Below are 18,403 nucleotides of genomic sequence, written 5' to 3'. Positions count from 1 at the left end.
CGCTAATCATCTCAGTTCAGTCAGCACACAGAGCTGCGCACGATTTACCTTTTGATGTTCACAGAAGAGAACTCTTGAATTTCAAAGAGCCGGCGGGGATTTAAGGGGGGATCGAATGCAGAAGCTCCAGCGTAATCAAACCTCATTAGAGGTTATTCTTCCCACAGGCTTCCCCTCTCTCCTGCTGCTGGCTTCCCCGCCCTCACTGATTGGAGGGCTGGTGGATGAGTTCACCGTTTTCTTTGGGACAGATGCGTGCGCCTTCACCTTCCACCTCTCTCTGGTGGAATGCTGCAGCCTCTGTGCCTTTTTTGTCCCCCTGGTCCCCACAGGCAGTGACAGTGGCTCAGGGCTCTTGGCTGGGATTCCTCTCCACCTTACACTAGTTGCCATGGTGAGAATTAAGGCTTCATAAATAAAGGCATCTCCAGGCAAAGTGCCCTTCTAGGAGAGTCTTCAAGCTGCTTGGAAAGAGTTCAGGAGACAGTGGACGCTCCAGGCTGACCCCTGCACCTCTCTCCCACTGCCTCCACCTGCACCCCTTCTGAACATTCTCTCCCACGTAATCAAGGTTCAAGGTGGCCTGAATGCCCCAGAAATGTTTCTGAGCCGCTGTGGAGTTTGAGAGTGTTTCCAAGAGTGAGATTTGGTCATTGCCGTAAGACCTGAGAGCCTGAATCAACCTTGAAGCTCAGTTGTGTCCCTTGACCAGGGATCCACAGCATAGGCAGAGTGCCTGGCTTCAGTGCAGTTCAGTTCAAAAGTAAAATCACTGATGAGGCACAAAATAGCCATACTCACTGCCAAGTGTTATGCTAACTGCATTGGGTGCATTTCCTCCTTTTATTCTCTTACAGCCCTGGAAAGTGGGTAAAAAATTGTTAGCTGCACTTTGTAGATGAGGTTAGATTGCTGCCCAGAGCAGTGAAGTAACTTGCCTGAGCCTGCACAGCTGGTAGTTGGTAGCTGGGGGCAGAACACACTTCATCCTTGTTCATTACTACATATCCACAGCAGGTGTGTCCCATGCAGCCCTCCAGGAAATGACTCCAGACCAAGTTCTGTGTTGAACCTGACTGAAGAGTCACTTAACAAGGTTTTGGCCCCAGATGCTACCATCTGGAGGGGACAGTAGACACTGGAGCTGGGTCAGTACGTGATCAAAGTGGAGGAAGTCCAGGAGACCAGCTGCTGGGGGAGCTAGAGGAGGAAGCAATGCATCATCAGGAGATGGAATACTGCTGGAGTCTGGTCCTCGTTGGCATGGCATGCAGGAGCAGGGAAGGTTTTGTGAGGGAGGCAGAGGCATGGGAGGCGGTGGCAGAGGTGGGTCTCCTCCTCATGGCAGAAGCATCCAGAGCATTCACAATGTTTGTCCATATGAGGAGAGTTAGTGGGGAGAGTCACACCATCAGATCTGGGGGTCAGGATGCACACCCTGGAGGCCACATGGAAGCGGGCCAGGGCCAGGAAACTGCGGCACTGAGGCAGGGTCTGACTCGAGTCACTCTGCTGATCTCATGGAAACACAGAGGAGCCTGGGTGCTTACAACATGGACTCAGGAGCCTGACTGCCCAAGGTCCAAATCCCAGATCTATCCGAGTTCAGAGCCAGATGGAAGAGAGGTGAAAGGTGAAGAATGATGGGAGTAACCCTTTCAGATGGAATCAGCTGATCTTGCTTGCTGAGTTGATTTGGGGTTTCTGGGAGATGGAGAAAGTGTTGAAGGGATCCCTTGGGTATCTGGGTGGCTGAGTGGACGGAGGCACCATTTCCCAAATGGACAAGACATAACCCCCTCTGCACTGGCTCCCGGAGAAGGAGCATGACTGGACCAGCCCTCTCGAGTGGCTCCAAGTTGAATAGAATCAGGTGTATTTGAACCTCAGATTGGTATGTGTATTTTGCTGCAGGAAGTCATTATGTCTCACCTCTCTTTCCTTCCGTCAGCATATTGAACCGCACCCCTCTGCACCTGATCCAGGAGATCATTCTCGTGGATGACTTCAGCAATGACCGTGAGTAACATCTCTCACTGGCTCCGAAGGTGCAGGTGTCTGCATGGTAGCCTATACACCTGGGAATGTTGTGGGTATTTGCACATGCCTATACATGCATGTGTGTGCCTGTAGACATTGTATATGTGAGTGTGTGTACATACATGTAAGACTGCACAAGTGTTACTGCTGAAAAGGGACACCACACCTTGGACAGGTCAATGCTGGGACCCGAAGCCCAGAAACAACCCCATCCATAGACATTCTTGATTCTCCAGCCATGTTAACCTGTTGGCCTGAACTGAGACTAATTTGTCTTTGTCCCTGAGAAATCTGTGCAGGCCTTGTCTTGGGAATTTCCCATGTGGCCATGACACAGTGAGCAGCTTCCAGCCCTTGAACACACTGCTCATCTCCATTTCCTGCCTCACGTTCTTCTGGTTGTCCTAGCAAAGTGCCTGGTGCCAGCCAAACTCACACCTCAAATCCTCTTTCCCGGGGGAAGCATAGGGAGGTCTGTAGACATCCATGTTTTGGGGTTAGAAGGCACAGTAATTAAAGCAGCGTTGTTGAAGTTCCAAGTGTAGGTGGTGCCCACACATCCTGAGCCCAAGTGTAGCTCCTAGGCAGAACTGCCTCCCCTGGTGACATACTTGGGAAACAGGGTGACCGCTATGGGCAGCACAGAATCTTGAGGGCCTGGAGACCCTTCCCACTAGCACAATTTCTGGGAGCCGGGCACAGGGAGCCACTCTGCACTTGTACCTAATGTGCAACTTCTAGAACTCAGGGGAGTTTTGCAATGTGTGTTATACATGAGGCCCGAGGGAGTGAAATCCAACTCCCGGTTCCAGGATCGATAAACCGCTCTCTCTTCCCCCATGAAGAAACACTTGGAAGTAGGGAGATGCTAGCCTTGCTGCGGTAGCCAGGCACCAAGGCAGAAGGGCCGGCTACTAGACTCCTATTAAAGCTGAGAAGCCCGATGGTTTGGAGTGTGGACTTAGGATCCAGTCTGCTGAGGTTCCCGTCTTGTGCTTGAAGCATATATCCTAGCTGCATGCCTCAAGCCAATCACTGGTCTGGTTCCTTGTCTGCAAAATGGAGGTGCTAACAGTGGATTGGACTGAGGAAAGGATTAAGTGTGTTAACATATCTAAGAACAACTTAGAACAGTGCTAACCCAAGGAAGCCTGCCTACATTTCTCCTGCTACTCTTGAAAGTCCAAAATCAAGCCAAGGTTCACAGACTGAAAGTGAAAATGAAATAAGGCCCAAAGTGTCGAGTCCCAAGCCAGGGACCTGATGAATCCAGGAACTGATGCCACAACAACAAGCCCAGGGACATTCAGGACAGGTGCCCAGCTGGCATTCTCACCCTCCCTGACATGGTGCTTCACAGTGAGGAGGCCAACCCTGCCCTGTATAGTGAAAAGCATCCTGGGCAGAACAGTCCACGAAGAAAATCCCAAGTCTGCCTGATCGGTTCCCCACCTCCCAAGCTCCCAGAGCTCCCACAGCTGTGCCAGACCGCCAAAGGGAACTGGACCCTAGTCTCCTGCTTTTAGTGACCTATAGCTGAGGAGAAACATCCCCAGGAGCCTCACCAAGGTTTCCAACCAGAATGATTTCAAGCAATATGCAGTTCCCACTGGATATGGCCCCATTGCGCTGAAGGGCCCAGTTGGGGCCATTCTGTTTGATGGGGACAGCCATGTGTGAGGACAGCAGTGATCCACTGTCCCTTGCACTGCCCAAGAGCACCTGTGCATGAGACCCTGGCTCTGTAGTTGGACTTGGAATGGAAACCTGAGCAGGCTGCCTAAAACTCATTAAGTTTTAATCTTGTGTCTCCACAGCTGAGGACTGCAGCCAGCTGGTCAAGTTGCCCAAGGTGAAATGCTTACGCAACAATGAGAGGCAAGGTGGGTCTGGGCTGCTGGGCAGGCGCTCAGATGTAAGTGGGGGGAGGGGTCAGGATATGCCATGCATATGTTTGTAGGGGGAAGGCAGTTGGGTGGGGGGCTTGCTGGAGTGTGACCTGCTCCATTATGTGCACCTGCCTGCAGGTCTAGTCCGGTCCCGGATTCGGGGTGCTGATATCGCCCAGGGGACTACCCTAACTTTCCTGGACAGCCACTGTGAGGTGAACAGGGACTGGCTGCAGCCCCTGTTGCACAGGATCAAGGAGGTGAGTGAGGCCAAGGAACAGAGCAGGATGCCTGACCCCCGCCACCTGCTTCCCCCAATTCACTGGAGCTCCTTACTTTACAGGTGTTCCCTAGGTGCTGGGTACAGATTGGTGGGATGGATGCCTGGGCCTGTTTTGCAGATGAGAGAGCTAAAGTGGGGAGACAATTCCAAGGTCATGGGGCAGGGCCAGGAGCTACCTGTTGAATCTGTCACCCACAGGGGGTGGGAGGGGCCTACAAGTGACAAGTGAGAAACTGCTCAGGTATGTTTTTACCAGACCACAGAAGGTTCCAGAAATGAGACCCTCATGCGTGTCTTCATTGGGCTGTTATTTCTGGAGCTGTTATTCCAAGGCCTATCTAGGAAGTAGGAGGCAAGTATTTTTAACATTTCTGAGCAAAGTCTCCAGAGAATTCTGGAACTTGGTCTGAGAGTTGTTAGTTGGAATTCCTGGGCCAGCACCCTTAATGTCACTATGGTAGCACCTTCAGAAGCTGAGCATGTTTCCTGTTCACTCTCCCAGTTGCTTCCTGATTCCTGCCTGTATCAGGTGACAGCTTAGGAGCATTAGAAAACTGAACTGTGTACGCAGCATGGAAGGGAACCAGGTGCTCCTCACGCAGCATCTTGGGGCAGCAAGCAAGTACCTGTGGGCTTATAGCATGCTCACGCAGGGGCTGAGATGTATCATCCCACTGGGGACCATTTCACCTGAGATAGGGCAGCTCACCAACTTGGCACTATTTACCTTCTCGGTGAGGTTGTGCAGAGGGTGGTGGGTAGGGAATCTGCCTGGCGTCAGGGGAGGGGCTTTACTTAGCAAGGAGACTGCACCCTACGCATTCTCCTAAGGTGCTCAGGCCCCATGCCCCTGCCCAGCCTAGCATCCTGACAAAGCTGGCTGCCCCTTGCCCCTGACTCTGACCAGGTGCATTTGCCCTTGACGGCATTTCCTCGTCCTCACAAACCCACTCCCTCCTCTTCAGGGCAATCTCCCAAGTCTCACCTCCTCAGGAAGGCTTTCCTGACTGCACCACCAGCTGGGATCACTCCTGTTGGTAGCTACTGCCTGGACACTCCCCATTTTCTAGGTTTGGTTCTGTGTGTCCCACCCCCCATTCCTATAAAATCCACGCAGGGATACTCATGGCTCTTTTGTAGCCTCCTACTTGATGAAGAGTAGGTGCTTAGTGCTTGGAAAGGAGGCCAACTGCACTGGGGAGGTGATAAAGTGGGGAGTTGGGAGGGAAGCAGGCTCCTTCCCTGCCCCTGCGGTAATTCATGGACACACATTGAACATCTAATTTGAGCAGTACCGGGATTGGAAAAGAACCCTGCTGAAGGAGGCAGCCCTTGAGAACTTAACCTACCACTTAGCCAGCCCACCAGAGCCCATGTAGCACCGGCCCTGTGCCCATCTGCCTGTGACCCACAGGGAAGGGGTGTTCAGGAGGCGAGTTCAGGGAGAAGCGGCATGGAAAGTCTGCTCATGAGGAGTCTCTGGGAGAAAGGAACGGGGAACACATTTGGGCAGCTCTGTGCATCCATGCATGTGAGCTGTGGGCTCTGCCCTGCAGCCTATACTGCCACCACTGTGCCTGGGGATGAAGAGAAGCTGGAGGGCCGAGGCCCAACAGTAGCAGAAGGCGAGGGAGGCAGAATTAGAGGCAAGGCAGAAGGAGCTGGAGTTCTTTGATGCGCAGAGAGAAGTGGCGTTGGAGGTCGTGGTTCTTGTTTTTAGATATTTCCTATGGCAGAGGTAAGGCGTTCGCTGCTTACTGGGGCCAGGAAAGTTTGTGATGGTAAACCTTTTGGCAAAGGAGCAGGGGACAGAGAAAGCGGCCTATCCCTTCTCCGCCACAGAAGTCCCTGGCCATGGAGACAAGGCCGGCGCAGACATTTAGGAAGACACGCAAGAGTGCAATGAAAACTAATTGCCCAGATTACTGCCAAGGGAACTCAACCTCTGTTCACATGTCTTGCTGTTACAGCTCTTTTTCATTGCCAAGGGTGCCTTTTTCACAGTTGTAATCAGTCTGTGGTTAACATAACTTTGTATTCTGCTTTGTTTCCTTAAGATCCTGCCTAGACATTTCCCAAGCCATGATTCTAGGCTCATTTGCCCTTGGCCCACAACAGCAGGTGTGTGGCTTTGTACACTGATTGGCAGGAGTTCTTCTCCAAGCAAGGAGGGAAGGTCATGGTCTCAGGCACACTCCTCTTCCTGCCCTACCTCACAGGGACCTCCTGCCCCTGCCTAGCCCCCTACCTGGCCAGGGCCCCAGGAGCTGAAGTTCATGTACCAGTTTCTCATCTGATGTTGGGGACTACCAGGCTAGGGTGTGGTCAGGACTCCAACCTGGTCCTAGCCACCAGCCACCCAGAGCTGTGCCTGGCCTCTTTGGGGGCAGCCAGCAGAGCAGTGGACTGCCCCAGGACCCTTGCTCCTGAGCTGACTCTATGTGTATTGTAAAATCCATTCAACAGGACTTACCATTTTAACCATGTGGAAGTGCGCAATGCAAAGATTTTCATACCTTCCCAGGGCTGTGTAACTCTTGCCACGATCTCCTTGGGTAGCATTTCTTCTCCCCCAAAGGAAAGCCCACACGTGTAGTGGTCACCCTTCATTCCCTCTCTTTCCCCGCCCCTGACAGCCACACATTTGCTCTGACCCTACGGATTTGCCTCTTCTGTATGTTTTATAGTAATGGAGCCATCCAACACATGATCCTTTGACTCTGGCTTCTTTCACTTGATGTATGTTTTTAGCTTCATCCACATGATAGCAAGTACCAGGATTCGTTTTCTTGGCCAAGTAATATTCCCATGTGCTTTATCTATTCTTCCATGGATGGGCATTTGGGTTGTCTCTACATGCTGTTGTTTTTTTACTAGTGTGGTGTCTTATTGCAGACACTTTCATACAGGTTGTAGTTTGAGGACCTGCTTTGTATTCTTTGGTGTATACCTTAACTGCTAGTGTTGCTGGATCCCCTTAGTAATGTCTCTGTACTACTGGAATCCCCAGCTAGACTTGAATCCTGGGAGATGTGTTGAGCAAGTCATGATCTCTTTGGACAACTTGCATGAACCTGCAGAGCCCTTCCCAGCCCAGGAGCCTTTAAGAAGACAGCCTTTTCTGTAGCCACAGCTTCCCTGACCTGCGTGGCAGGTGAAACCTTGGTGCCCCAGCGTGAGGCTGCCCACACCTGTCTGCCTCCCTTGGGGGGAGCTCTACTTAGAGTCATTTGGCCCCAAGATGGGGCTCAGCCTCCCAAGCTTCCCTCCCTGGTACTCACCACTGTGTGAGTCCAAGATTTCATAGCAAAAAGAGATGAGCCAGACATGCCCCAGAGCTGGGTGTGGCTCTGCCCCTCACTGGACTGTGGAGGCTAGGAGGGAGACCCCTAAGTCTGAGCCGACGTGGAAAGGTGGCTCACGCACACATGCCTCTGGGAGTGTGGGGGCACGTGTCAGCCCGTGTTTCTGCATGTCATTGCATGTGTCTTGTCCCCCAAGTTGAGCATGATGTGATCTTGCAAGTAGAAATGGAAATGTTAAGCTGTAATTGGAATTTGGGGTTTTTCAAAAATAGAAAAAGATAAGAAAGAGGCTGGCTGGAGCTGTCATGAGCTGTCCTCAGCTGGTGTGTTCCCCATTGAAAGCTGCCCCAATTCTCTTCCCTCAATTACCTGATGCTACTTGAGACAAGCACTGAATTATTTTTTTTTAAACATAGGTCTCTCTCTCTCTCTTTTTTTTTTCCTTCCTCGTAATCTGTGAATTTCTCTAGTAAGAAAAAGATTTTTGGAAATCTTGATCACTGCAGCTTTCAGTAAGTTTATAGGAAGAATAGCTTACATGATCTGCAATGCCTCCTTACATACTGTCCCCCTTGTTCCCCATAAAAGCCCTGTTCAGAAGGCAGACCTGGGGCAGGCACTGTGGCTTCCCACATCAGAGTTCTCGTTCAAGTCTTGGCTTTTCCACCTCTAAACAACCTCATTGCTGATGTGCCTGAAAAGGCATTGGAAGATGTCCCAAGTACACAAGCCCCTGCCACCCATGTATGAGATCCAAGTGGAGCTCTGAGCTCCCGACTTGAGCTTAGCCCAAACCTGGCCTTTACAGCCGTCTGGGGAGTGAACCAACACTGGGGAAGAGCGATATGTCTCTCTCTACCTCCATCCTCCTTTGTCTCTGCCTTTCAAGTAAAGTGAATGTTTTTGTAAAGGCAGATTGTTTTGTGTATAATCATCTGTCTTCACCTTCTGGATGAAGAAACAGTCCAATGGACACGTATTGGTTTAAGATCACACATGTTGTCACTGCTCAGCCTTTTCGTCAAGATCAAGTCTGGATCACTCATGTTGAAGATGGCAGGACCAAACTGGGAATCCAGGTGTCCCGCCAATGTGTCCCTGTCTCAATGTCACTTCCTTGAGGACTCCCCCCTCCACAGCCCTCCCTCCAGGCCAGCTTAGAAGCTGTCTGCATCTGCATTGGAGTTACCTACTCCGCTGCTGTCACCTTCCTCAACTGTGAGTTCTTATTCCTAAAGCATAATAGGTTGTCAGGAATCCTGGGTGGTGGATGACCCAAGGGAGCTTCCCCAGAAGTTTTGGGTTGGCCCACTCCTAGTGTGGTTTTGATGGCATGAATGATTTGTTGGAAAAACTAGAGGTGGGATGGCAGGGATGATTGACAGCCTTTGGCTGGCACCTGCAATCTCTGTTGTGGCTCCTAGTAAAGGCTGGGCTAGGGAGAGTACAAGCTTGGAATTGAGGAAGGTGGGAAAAAGGGGGTGGAGTCCAGGATCTGCTGGGACTCTACTTGCTGCTAGTTGAGCCTCAGTGTGGCCCTTAGCTGCAAAGATGCATGTTGTGGGACCTGCAGCAGGGACTTTTAATGGATCTTCTGTTTCACTGGGAGTCTCTCAATCCTTGAGCCTCCAGCTCACCTGCAGTTAACTAGCCTTCTCATCACCAATGCCAATACAGTGTCCTCAGAGGGAGTTAAACAGATGTCCTATTTTAGCCAGTGCTGATGGAACACCTGCTACCCAGCAGGCTCTGGATGGGGTTGGGGTTGTGGGACAGAAACTGACCCCCCAGATCCCTCAAAGAGGCTGTGTCTTGGCTTTGATGGCTCATGTATAAACTCTCCCACAGATCCCGTTCAAGGTCAAGCTAGCACACAGCTCTTAACCCCAAACAGCCCTTGCTTGTCTGGTATCTGTGGCTCCAGCTGTGCAGATGCCACCTTTGAACTGTAGCAGGACTAGAGGAAAGGACAGAAATCCCCAGATTCTGGTGCAGTCCTCTCAGTAGTCTGTTATTGCTAAGCAAGGGTGTGTGGCAACACACTGAGGGTGTCACCAACACGAAGGCTTGCCCACACCTTGTTATTCGAAGCTGGTCACATGGCCACAGCTGACTACCCTCATGGACCCTCATGCCCCTCCAGAGGTCAAGTTGAGTTGACTCCGCATAGCCTCTCAGGTATAAGCCAAGGCACCCAGGTCAGCAAGGATACTCTTTTAGGCATTCCAAGGACTCAGCTTGCCTCCCAGCAGCTTGACAAGGGGCTGAGCATCTTTGGGCAAGATCACCTTTTATTGCAGAGATCCACAGGAGGACCTGGTACCACTGCAGATGCTCCCAGCTTGGCAAAGACTGTAATCCTCTGTAATTCTCTCCAAAGAAAAGACCTCTGGTTTCCTAGGCAAAGCAGAAGCAATGAGAGCATCCCTGTGAGCATGTGCGTGTGCACACGCACACTAGTGTGCATTGTGTGTCAACAGACACCCCATGTCAGCAACCTGGGAAGACCCCCAGAGGAGCTGTGACAGCTGGGCAGGTGCAGTGTGACAGCAAAAGAAAGCTGTGATGCTTCGGTGGCAAGAGCCATGCCTTGGAAATGAGCATTGCTTTCCTTGTGGCTTGGTTGGTTTTCAGAGACGCGTCTTGCTGTCAGAATGAATTGCACGTGGGAGGCAGAGGGCCACATTAAGTCTGTGTACTTAAAATCGGCACTCGGTGAATCTGGAGCTTCAAATAAGAAGACAGCCTCATCCAGGGGGGAAAGATAGAACCTGGTAATGGAATGACTTCAAAGAGAGCAGAGAGATTCCCACTGATACAGCTGATGGGTGGGTGGCTGGTTGGTGCAAAGAACTGAAGGAAGAGCCATGCCTTCTGGCTGCCAGTGCCCTGAGGGCCCCCTGGGCTGCTGGACCTGTAGCCAGCTCACCACAAGTGTCTGGGTGTCCACCCATTTCATTTACGGTGCTGTGGGCAGCCAGTTTTTCTGCCTGGTACAGAGGTGCTCACGCAAGGTTGGGAAATTTTAAAAAAGCAAATGGTATGTGCATTGTCCTGGTCCCTGAGAACTGGAGACTTCAGTTTACATATTTTGAAAAATGTTCCCTGGGTGATTTTTGTGGTTTGAGCTAGTGTGGTTTGGGGGAGCAGCAAGTGGTGAGGAAAGCTGTATGCGGTCCTCTTTCAGGCTGGTTTTTTTTTTCATCAGCACATGGTGATTGTGCATATTCATGGGCATTGTGCGAGCTTTCAATACATGTATACAATGTGTAATGATCAAGTCAGGACAATTAGCACATCCATCATCTCAAGCATTTTTCAAGTCTTTGTATTTGGAAGCATTCAAAATCCTCTCGCTGTGTTGGAATATATAATAGAGTATTGGAAAGCCTATGCAGCCTACCATGTGAGCCACAGAACATGAGGCGTCATTCATCCATCCTTACTATTCTGGGACCTGTTATCCGGGCTCCCTCTGCCTGCCTTCTGCCTCCCCATCAGGCCTACAGTGACGGCTATCCTGCTGGGACAGACACTGCATGTTCTCACTCCTAGGTGGAAGTGAGGCTGTTTTTGAATATTTGGGATGTCATGCCAAGGAGTTTGTTTGTTATCTTAGAGGCAGTTTCAGTTTTCAGCTCTTGAGTGGCAGGGTCATTTTGCACATGGGAAAGAGGTGTGACAGCTCCATGTAGGACAAAGTGGGAAGAGAGTGGGGTGGAGTGGAGTTTAGGGGTCCAATGCCATGCCCCAAGTATGAGAAAGGGCAGGAAATGCAGGTGAATTCAAGCAGGACATCTTAGAGACCACAGAGCTAGATCCAGTTGATGGGCAGAATGAAGCTTCTAAGATTAATGTTGAAACTTAGTTTTGTCTCTCTATGTGTGTGGCGGGGGGAGGGTATGTGGCGAGCTGTTAACAGAAATAAAGAAGGAATGTGTATGGGGAGAAGCTGTTGGAGCCACCCTTGAGAATGCCGAGTGAAATGCCATGTGGGGGTGGGTGGTGCCGTATTGGATCCCAAGTTGGAAGCGAGGATGGATGTTGGTTGGGCTGGAGGCACAGGTGCATCTGTCCACCCGTTAGAGCTCTCCAGAGTTGCTAGCAGAAGCTGTGGGTGTGGAATGAGCTCAGAAAGCCCCACTGTTGGGGTGGGGTGCTGCCCGAGACTGCAGCCTGGGGTCACCTTTCCAGCTAACTGCTTGGCCTTGTGGAGCCTCACTGACATCTGCCTCCCTTTCCTCCCTTGGTTCTCTTCCCTTGGTCCAGCCACCAGCCTCTGCCAGTTTCCCCACAGTCCGTGCTCAGGCACCTCCAGCCACCCAGGAAAGACTCCACAGCATCACATACATTTAAACCTGAGATGTCCCAACTGTCACGGCTCCTTGTTCAATAGAATGAAGAGCCAAAGGGGGAAAGTGACCAGTCATTGCCACAAAGCCCATCTCTGGCACTACCAGATTCCCCATGCACACTGAGCCAGCACCTGCTGTTTTACATACAGGACTACACACGTGTCGTATGCCCCGTGATCGACATCATCAACCTGGATACCTTCAACTACATCGAGTCGGCCTCGGAGCTCCGAGGGGGTGAGTAGAGCTCATGCCTTCTCTTCTTCCCAGGAAGGCCTTTCTTCCTCTTAGTCATTGCTGCAACTAGGGTGGGGGGCGAGGGAAATTCTCTTGAGTGGTTTTTCTGATAATCTGGTCCTGTGTTTTCCGTGGGGGAAGCTGCCCATCCTCATGCACGTCTCTCTGCCTGGCTCCAGAAGGTTCTAAGCTTCTCTGGGATTGGGTGTCATTTAGGAGTGATGGAAAAGATCTAGGGCTGTAACTGACATTTAGGAGAAGGTTGGAGGGCTTGCCTGGCTGCATTAGCTCAACACTCATGAGGTCGGTGACATACCCCTAAAAGGAGGGGTCAGCAGTAGCATGCTGTGTTTGGATCACACATTAGGAACTGATGTTTAAAGCATATGACTCTTACATGGCCAAGGCTTCAGTATTGACCAGCATCAACAGCCAAGTTAAGGTTCTTAGGCCTGAGGGTTGAGGAGATCTGAACTTTTGCAAAATCCTTGGCTCTGGTGGAGATGCCCACATCAAATCGCACACCTGTTGTGTAATATACTCCAACTTGGCCCTTACCACTGGGACTGTGGTTAAGGGGGTATCCCCAGACCTCCAGCTCTAGACATGGCTTACCAAGACCAGAGACTGTAAGGGTTTCCCAGGTATGTGGGACCCCTTGGGCTCTGCTACCTCCCATGGAGATCTTCTATCATATCACCCCCTCCTCATGGAGACCTGCCATAGCTCTCTGTCCAGGGCCCAGTGTTAACCCCGGGCCCTGAGAGATTTAAGTAAGCTGGAGACCTTTCCCAAACTTCCTGCTTACACCTTCCTAGGGTTCAAGGCCAAGGATCACATTCCATAACTGCCCATCAGTTCTGCCAGGGTCTCTCTGTCCTTCATTTCCTGAGGCCACCCAATAGAGAGGCAGCAGCTGTCAGCCCAGCAGGACCTCCTTGCTGTCCTAGGACACCAGCTTTCCCAGGACCCGGTACATCCCTGAACTTTTGGAAAAGGTGCAGCATGGGCAAGCTTCCCAGGTACTTTGAGAGAGCACATCACCCAGGCTGCTATATTTCAGGGTTTGACTGGAGCCTCCACTTCCAATGGGAGCAGCTCTCCCCAGAGCAGAAGGCTCGGCGCCTGGACCCTACCGAGCCCATTCGGTAAGTAGGAGGGGCCAGAGTAAGGGGGCGGTGAGCAAGTGCATCATTTTGCCCTTGCTGCTTCATGGGGAATAGGCACATCAGCTGCTTCACAGATTGGGAAGAGGTGAACAGAGCCTCGTGCCAGGTCACCTTCACTCCTGCCCTGATCTTTAGCAGTTTCTGTCCTCCTGGAGACTTTTACCTAAGAGGTTGGGGGCCTGGTGGAAACCTGAGCTGCAGAATAAGCACCCAGTGTCGTTGGCTGTCACACACGCTGTGATGCTCTTCTGCTTTCTGCTAATGCTACAGTCCAAGAGGGTCCCTTTAAGCACTCTGGTGGGGGAGGCAATGGTCTTTGGGGACCAGGAGCTCCTGAGTCTAGGCTGTCAGAGTTCAGTTCAGAGAGGTGGAGGGGAGGTTGTTAGTGCTGTCACTGGGTGCTGATATGAAAGCATGGGGCCACTGCTGTCCCATTAAGCCATCCTATCTCCAATGTGTAAGAATGTATGTGTAGTGTGAGCTGTGGACTGCCATGCCATGGATGGCCTTGTCCTCATCCACACTCTGTAGTTAAGGTCCCATTGTGTCCCATTGTAGGTGGTGGCAGGCTGTGACCTAGTTCTAGTTTCAGCTGAGGTTTAGTGTAGCATAGAGAACATAGGGACCCTTAATCAAGAGAGAACGGCCTTGATATTGTGTCTCAAACTGGAGAGAGCATCACAGGTCCCTTGGGAATCTCCAAGCTAAAATACTTCTTTCCTCAGGAGAGAATGTTATTGTGGTGGTGACAAGGGGAGGGGAATGGCAAGAGGATTGGAAGCACCTGAAGAACTGCAGGGAAGGCCGTTGACCTGGGCAACCTTCGCCCTGTGACTGCCCTGCCCTGCATCTGTGCCTGCTCTGTGGAACATGCGCCATCGTTTTTGGTTGAAGTCCCTTAAGTCAGATGGAGACCCAAAGGGAATGGGGTGAGACCCAGGGCACAAGCTAGTGTTCCCCAGGACAGGAGCTGGGGAAACCCTGCAGGCCGTCCAAGCAGGTCCTGAGTGAGTTCTAGCATCTGTGGTGATGAGGAGCAAGTTTGCCCATCTGCAAGGTCAGGTTCATAATGCATTGAAAATTCCTGGAGCAGAGTTTTACTTTAGGTCACTGGGAAATGTGCTGGCCCCTCTGAAGAGGACAGGAACAGGAAGGCAGTGACCCTGAGGTCTGGGCTTTGGGGCAGAGCGGTTTGAGAGTGATCATCTTCCGTAAGTGAATCCCTCCCTTCCTTGCTCCCAAACACACAGGACCCCAGTCATAGCTGGAGGGCTCTTCGTGATCGACAAAGCCTGGTTCGATTACCTGGGGAAATATGATGTAGACATGGACATCTGGGGTGGAGAGAACTTCGGTGAGTCCCCGTCTCATGCATCCTCATGGGAATCTCTGTGTCATTGGCCCCAATGGGGAAGAGCTGCAAAGTCGCAGGTGCCAGGGAGGGGGTGAGTAAATCACTCCTTTGCGGCAAGGCTGAGTGGGGTGCCCAAGCAACCGTTGTTAGCAAGGCAGTGTCAGCATGGAGCTGCATGGAGACTGAGGTCCTGGGGAGTTTTGTGCCCAAACAGATTGTTAGGACCAGAGGGACATAGATCTGCTAGGAAGACCAAGTAGGAACTCCAAACCTGGGTCGCTTGGTGTGATCAAACCTTGAACTTTGGAATCTGGATCTGGAAGAAGACTGCAAAGAGAGACTGAGGAAGGTCAATGGTGTGTGTTATATCCACTAATATCCTCAGGTGGCTGTGAGGAGGACTGTTGATCCTGAGTTAATGAGCTGTCTGTGTTAACTGCTGTGGAAAACCTAACCGTAACCCTGCCCTTGTCTTCCAGTGGAACAAGAACTTGTTGAGGGAAAGGGCTCATTACAGGGTCACCTCCATGCCAGCAGGTGGATGCTGAGCCTGGCCACTGTGCTGCAGGCCTGGGGTTTAGGAAATGTTGGAAAGCCAGTGGCATTAAGTGACACTTGCCATCTCCTTTTCAGGGGAACAGTGTCATTTTTGGGATGGCAACCTCCTTGTACTGGCCTTGCAGTCTGTTGAGATGAGTGTGCAAAATCTTGGCCCTCTGTGGGGTGCTTGGACTGAGTTTACAGGCAACAGGTTGGACCTCAGAAAGCCACAGCATGTAGACTGTGCCAGGGCAGGGAGAGTAGTCTGCTTTGTCCTCAGAGCTCAGCATGTGTAGTGCCCTTAGTGGCACTCTGGAATGAATAGATGGTGGTAGACTAAGAGGGAGCATCCCATAGTCCCTGCCTTCCCCTCCCTGGGCACCCGGGAGGGTGTACAATGTGGGCTCCCTGCACTGTGATTGGGCCAGCTCAGTGACCCCTGGGGCTCCTATAGGCATTCAGCTGTGATCCCCAGCATGGGTGCCATCAGCATTTTCTCCCATTCCTGCTTTAACATGCTTTATGGCTTTCTTCATCAATCACTAAGAATTATTTCCTGGACATCTACTGCTTCTGTCCCAACCATAGCATCTGTTCATCCAAACCGGGCCCTGTAGAAAAATCCATCAGAAAAGTCCTGCCCTGTGGGGACCAGACTGGAAGCTCAGTAAACTAAACAGAAACCCGGCCCCAGGAGCCCATCCACCAGGGCCTCATGGAACATGACAGGAGATCATTAGTGTGGGGTTCAAGACCACACCTGCCTGCACCTGCCCAGGTGGATTCAAGCTAGGTAAACCCTCACATTCTCCATGGAGCAAGGAGTGCTGTCTTGTTGGACAGAGCCGATGTCACCGCACCCCTGGCAGGTGGCTGATGGAGCCTCAGTGCAGCAATTTAATGGACAGCAGTCATCTAGTCTCTTCCCAGATCAATGCATTCACCATTCCACAGCTCAACATGGGCACTGGTTGAGAATATTTTTGTGATAATGTGCTTTGCGTGCATGCGTGTGTGCGTGTGTGTGTGTGTTTAACAAACTGCTTCAAGAAATTTATGAATACATTAGCTGCTCAGGGTCACTGTAAATGTGTGATAGTTACTACAACAGAATTCTCATGTTAATGTGATGTAAAGTAATACAGAGAGAACAGATTCAACATAGTCCACAGAAGCAATTCTAAGAATGCAACGTTGCTTCTATCATTCACCCACTCTCTTTTTCTATTTTTCTTTCATTTTTGAGGTAACATTACAGACCACGGCTTACTGCTCTACTGAATAGAGTTCAACCAGTAAAAAGTAAAAACATAAAAAAAGACCAGTTCAATGGGAGTATAAGTGAGAGCTGTAAATAATAAGCAAATGAAAAGATGTCCATTTCACTCATATATAATACGTTTTAGGAATACCTGATCTTTAAAGCTATAGTAATATGTCATTCTTAATCACAGGTTTAACAAAGGTAAAACAAAGTTTCACAAAGCTTTATTTGCAGCAGGATTGACACACAGAGACATTTCTTTTAAAAATTTATTGTGTTGATTTTTTTCATTTTCACTATTGGACAGCTTTTTGGTGGAATTGTGAGGACACTGCTGCAGGCTGGATGCTGGCTTTAGTCTGCCCTCCCGTGCCTTCACAACAGCAGTTCCATGTGGACTGAGGCAATGTGTCAGCCACAACCACAGAACATTTTGGTCCAGCCTACCTGTAGCTTTCCCTTACAGTGATGTTAACACCCACCCGCCCAGGTCAAGTAGCCATCACATCTTGCCTACCTCATGTCCTTTGTGGGGACACAGACTAATTTGAGTAGAAAAGGGAGAGAGATGGGAAAGGCACCTGACAATCCATCCCACTGTATCCTAAGCCACAGGAAAGCACCAGAGGTAGCTGCCACAAGGACCTCGTTCTTTTCTTCCATCCCAGTCTTCCATTGTATTACAGCGTGCCATAGCACTTGCAAAGCTGTTTCTGAATTTGTTTTTCTTAAGCACTGGCTATGCCAGGGAATGTAGTGCCTTTTCCATGATGGATGCATCTGTCCCAGGAATACTGTCCCATCTGTGGCTGGTGATGAATCACAGGGCAATGAGCAGGTGAAAGTGGGAATTGGAAAAGGGGGCTGGCTGGAGTGTGTGAGTGTCAATTCAGCTGCAAGGGACAAACGAGGCAAGGGGGTAACAGAGGTAGCCTGTCAGTGCAAGAATCCTAGATCAGGGGTGTGGCAGTAAAGAGCCTGCCTGCATCACTGTGTCCTGCAGCTGTGACAACTCCCCCTGGTGTCACAAGTATTACCTTCTCCTGTCCCTACCAATTCCCTCCACATTAGTTCAACTCATCTTGAGGCTGCCCCTTCTGCCCATTCCTGCCCAAGAGTTCTTTCTGAAATGCCAGCCTCCTACTCCTCCTCGACCTGGATCCCCAGCAGCGACCCTTGTGTCCTAAGCCGGAGGCCCACAGTACTCAACTTGACCCCTGCCCAGGTCCTGCCTCAGCTGCCCATCCTGCCTCCCAGGGGCCTCTCACACTTCCCAGAATGTGCCCTCCCATGTGTCCCAGATGCTGGTTGCACTGTGCAGGCAACTCTGGGAAAAGGACACCTTTCCCATCTCCCTCTCGCCCACACCTCCCTCACTCCATGCCATGCAGCTGATGGCCCTCCTCTGACACTGTGCTGAGCCCTCTTCTGTATTTGTTTATCCATCGGTACCTGCTGGACTGCGTTGCCTCCTGCTAAACCTGCAGCTCCTTAGAGGCACTGCCAGATCTCATTCTTGGGGCCCAGAACAATAGCAACTTGGCGCTCAACACTGAGGAAGACACTGAGCAGGGCAGGGACTCAGCCAGAGACAGGCAGCCCTGGCTGTACACAGGGGGTCAGACCCAAGACCCCCATATACAACAAGCTCTACAGGTGCTCCAGTTCCTTATGTAAAATGGCATGGTGTCTAAATAGAGCCTTGTACATCCTCCTGTGCCCTGTAAATCATCTCTGGGTTATTAGGATTCAGCATAAGCACTACATGAATGACTGTGTCGTACTGTTTAGGCAATAATGACAAGCAAATTAAAAAGCTACACATGTTCAGTACAGACAGAGTTTTTTAAGAATTATTTCAATCCCTAGTTGGTTGAATCCATGGATACAGAGGGCTGACCTTACATGAGACTTTTCTGAATGGATGTTATTTCATGTTTAAGGGTTCCTTTTAAACTTGAGATTAA

General features: G+C 50.8%; 1 protein-coding gene across 2 annotated transcripts in view; it reads left to right on the top strand.

Moving 5' to 3' along the window:
* GALNT14 (polypeptide N-acetylgalactosaminyltransferase 14) overlaps window positions 1-18,403 on the top strand; it is a 195,019-nt gene that overhangs the window by 153,774 nt on the left and 22,842 nt on the right. For both annotated transcript variants that reach the window (XR_005885162.1, XM_040993022.1), the window contains exons 4-9: window positions 1,952-2,019; window positions 3,858-3,923; window positions 4,068-4,189; window positions 12,022-12,109; window positions 13,173-13,257; window positions 14,529-14,632. Coding sequence is in view for 1 of the 2 variants with exons in the window: in XM_040993022.1 (XP_040848956.1) it covers window positions 1,952-2,019; window positions 3,858-3,923; window positions 4,068-4,189; window positions 12,022-12,109; window positions 13,173-13,257; window positions 14,529-14,632 (533 nt within the window). In the remaining variant the exon portion in view is untranslated. The remainder of the gene's footprint in view (window positions 1-1,951; window positions 2,020-3,857; window positions 3,924-4,067; window positions 4,190-12,021; window positions 12,110-13,172; window positions 13,258-14,528; window positions 14,633-18,403) is intronic.

Source organism: Ochotona curzoniae, unplaced genomic scaffold, assembly GCF_017591425.1.
Source record: "Ochotona curzoniae isolate NIBS_2020 unplaced genomic scaffold, NIBS_Ocur_1.0 contig_883, whole genome shotgun sequence".
Lineage (NCBI taxonomy): Eukaryota > Metazoa > Chordata > Mammalia > Lagomorpha > Ochotonidae > Ochotona > Ochotona curzoniae.
The sequence above is the reverse complement of the archived record's forward strand: the minus strand, read 5'-3'. Positions and strand labels throughout refer to the sequence as shown.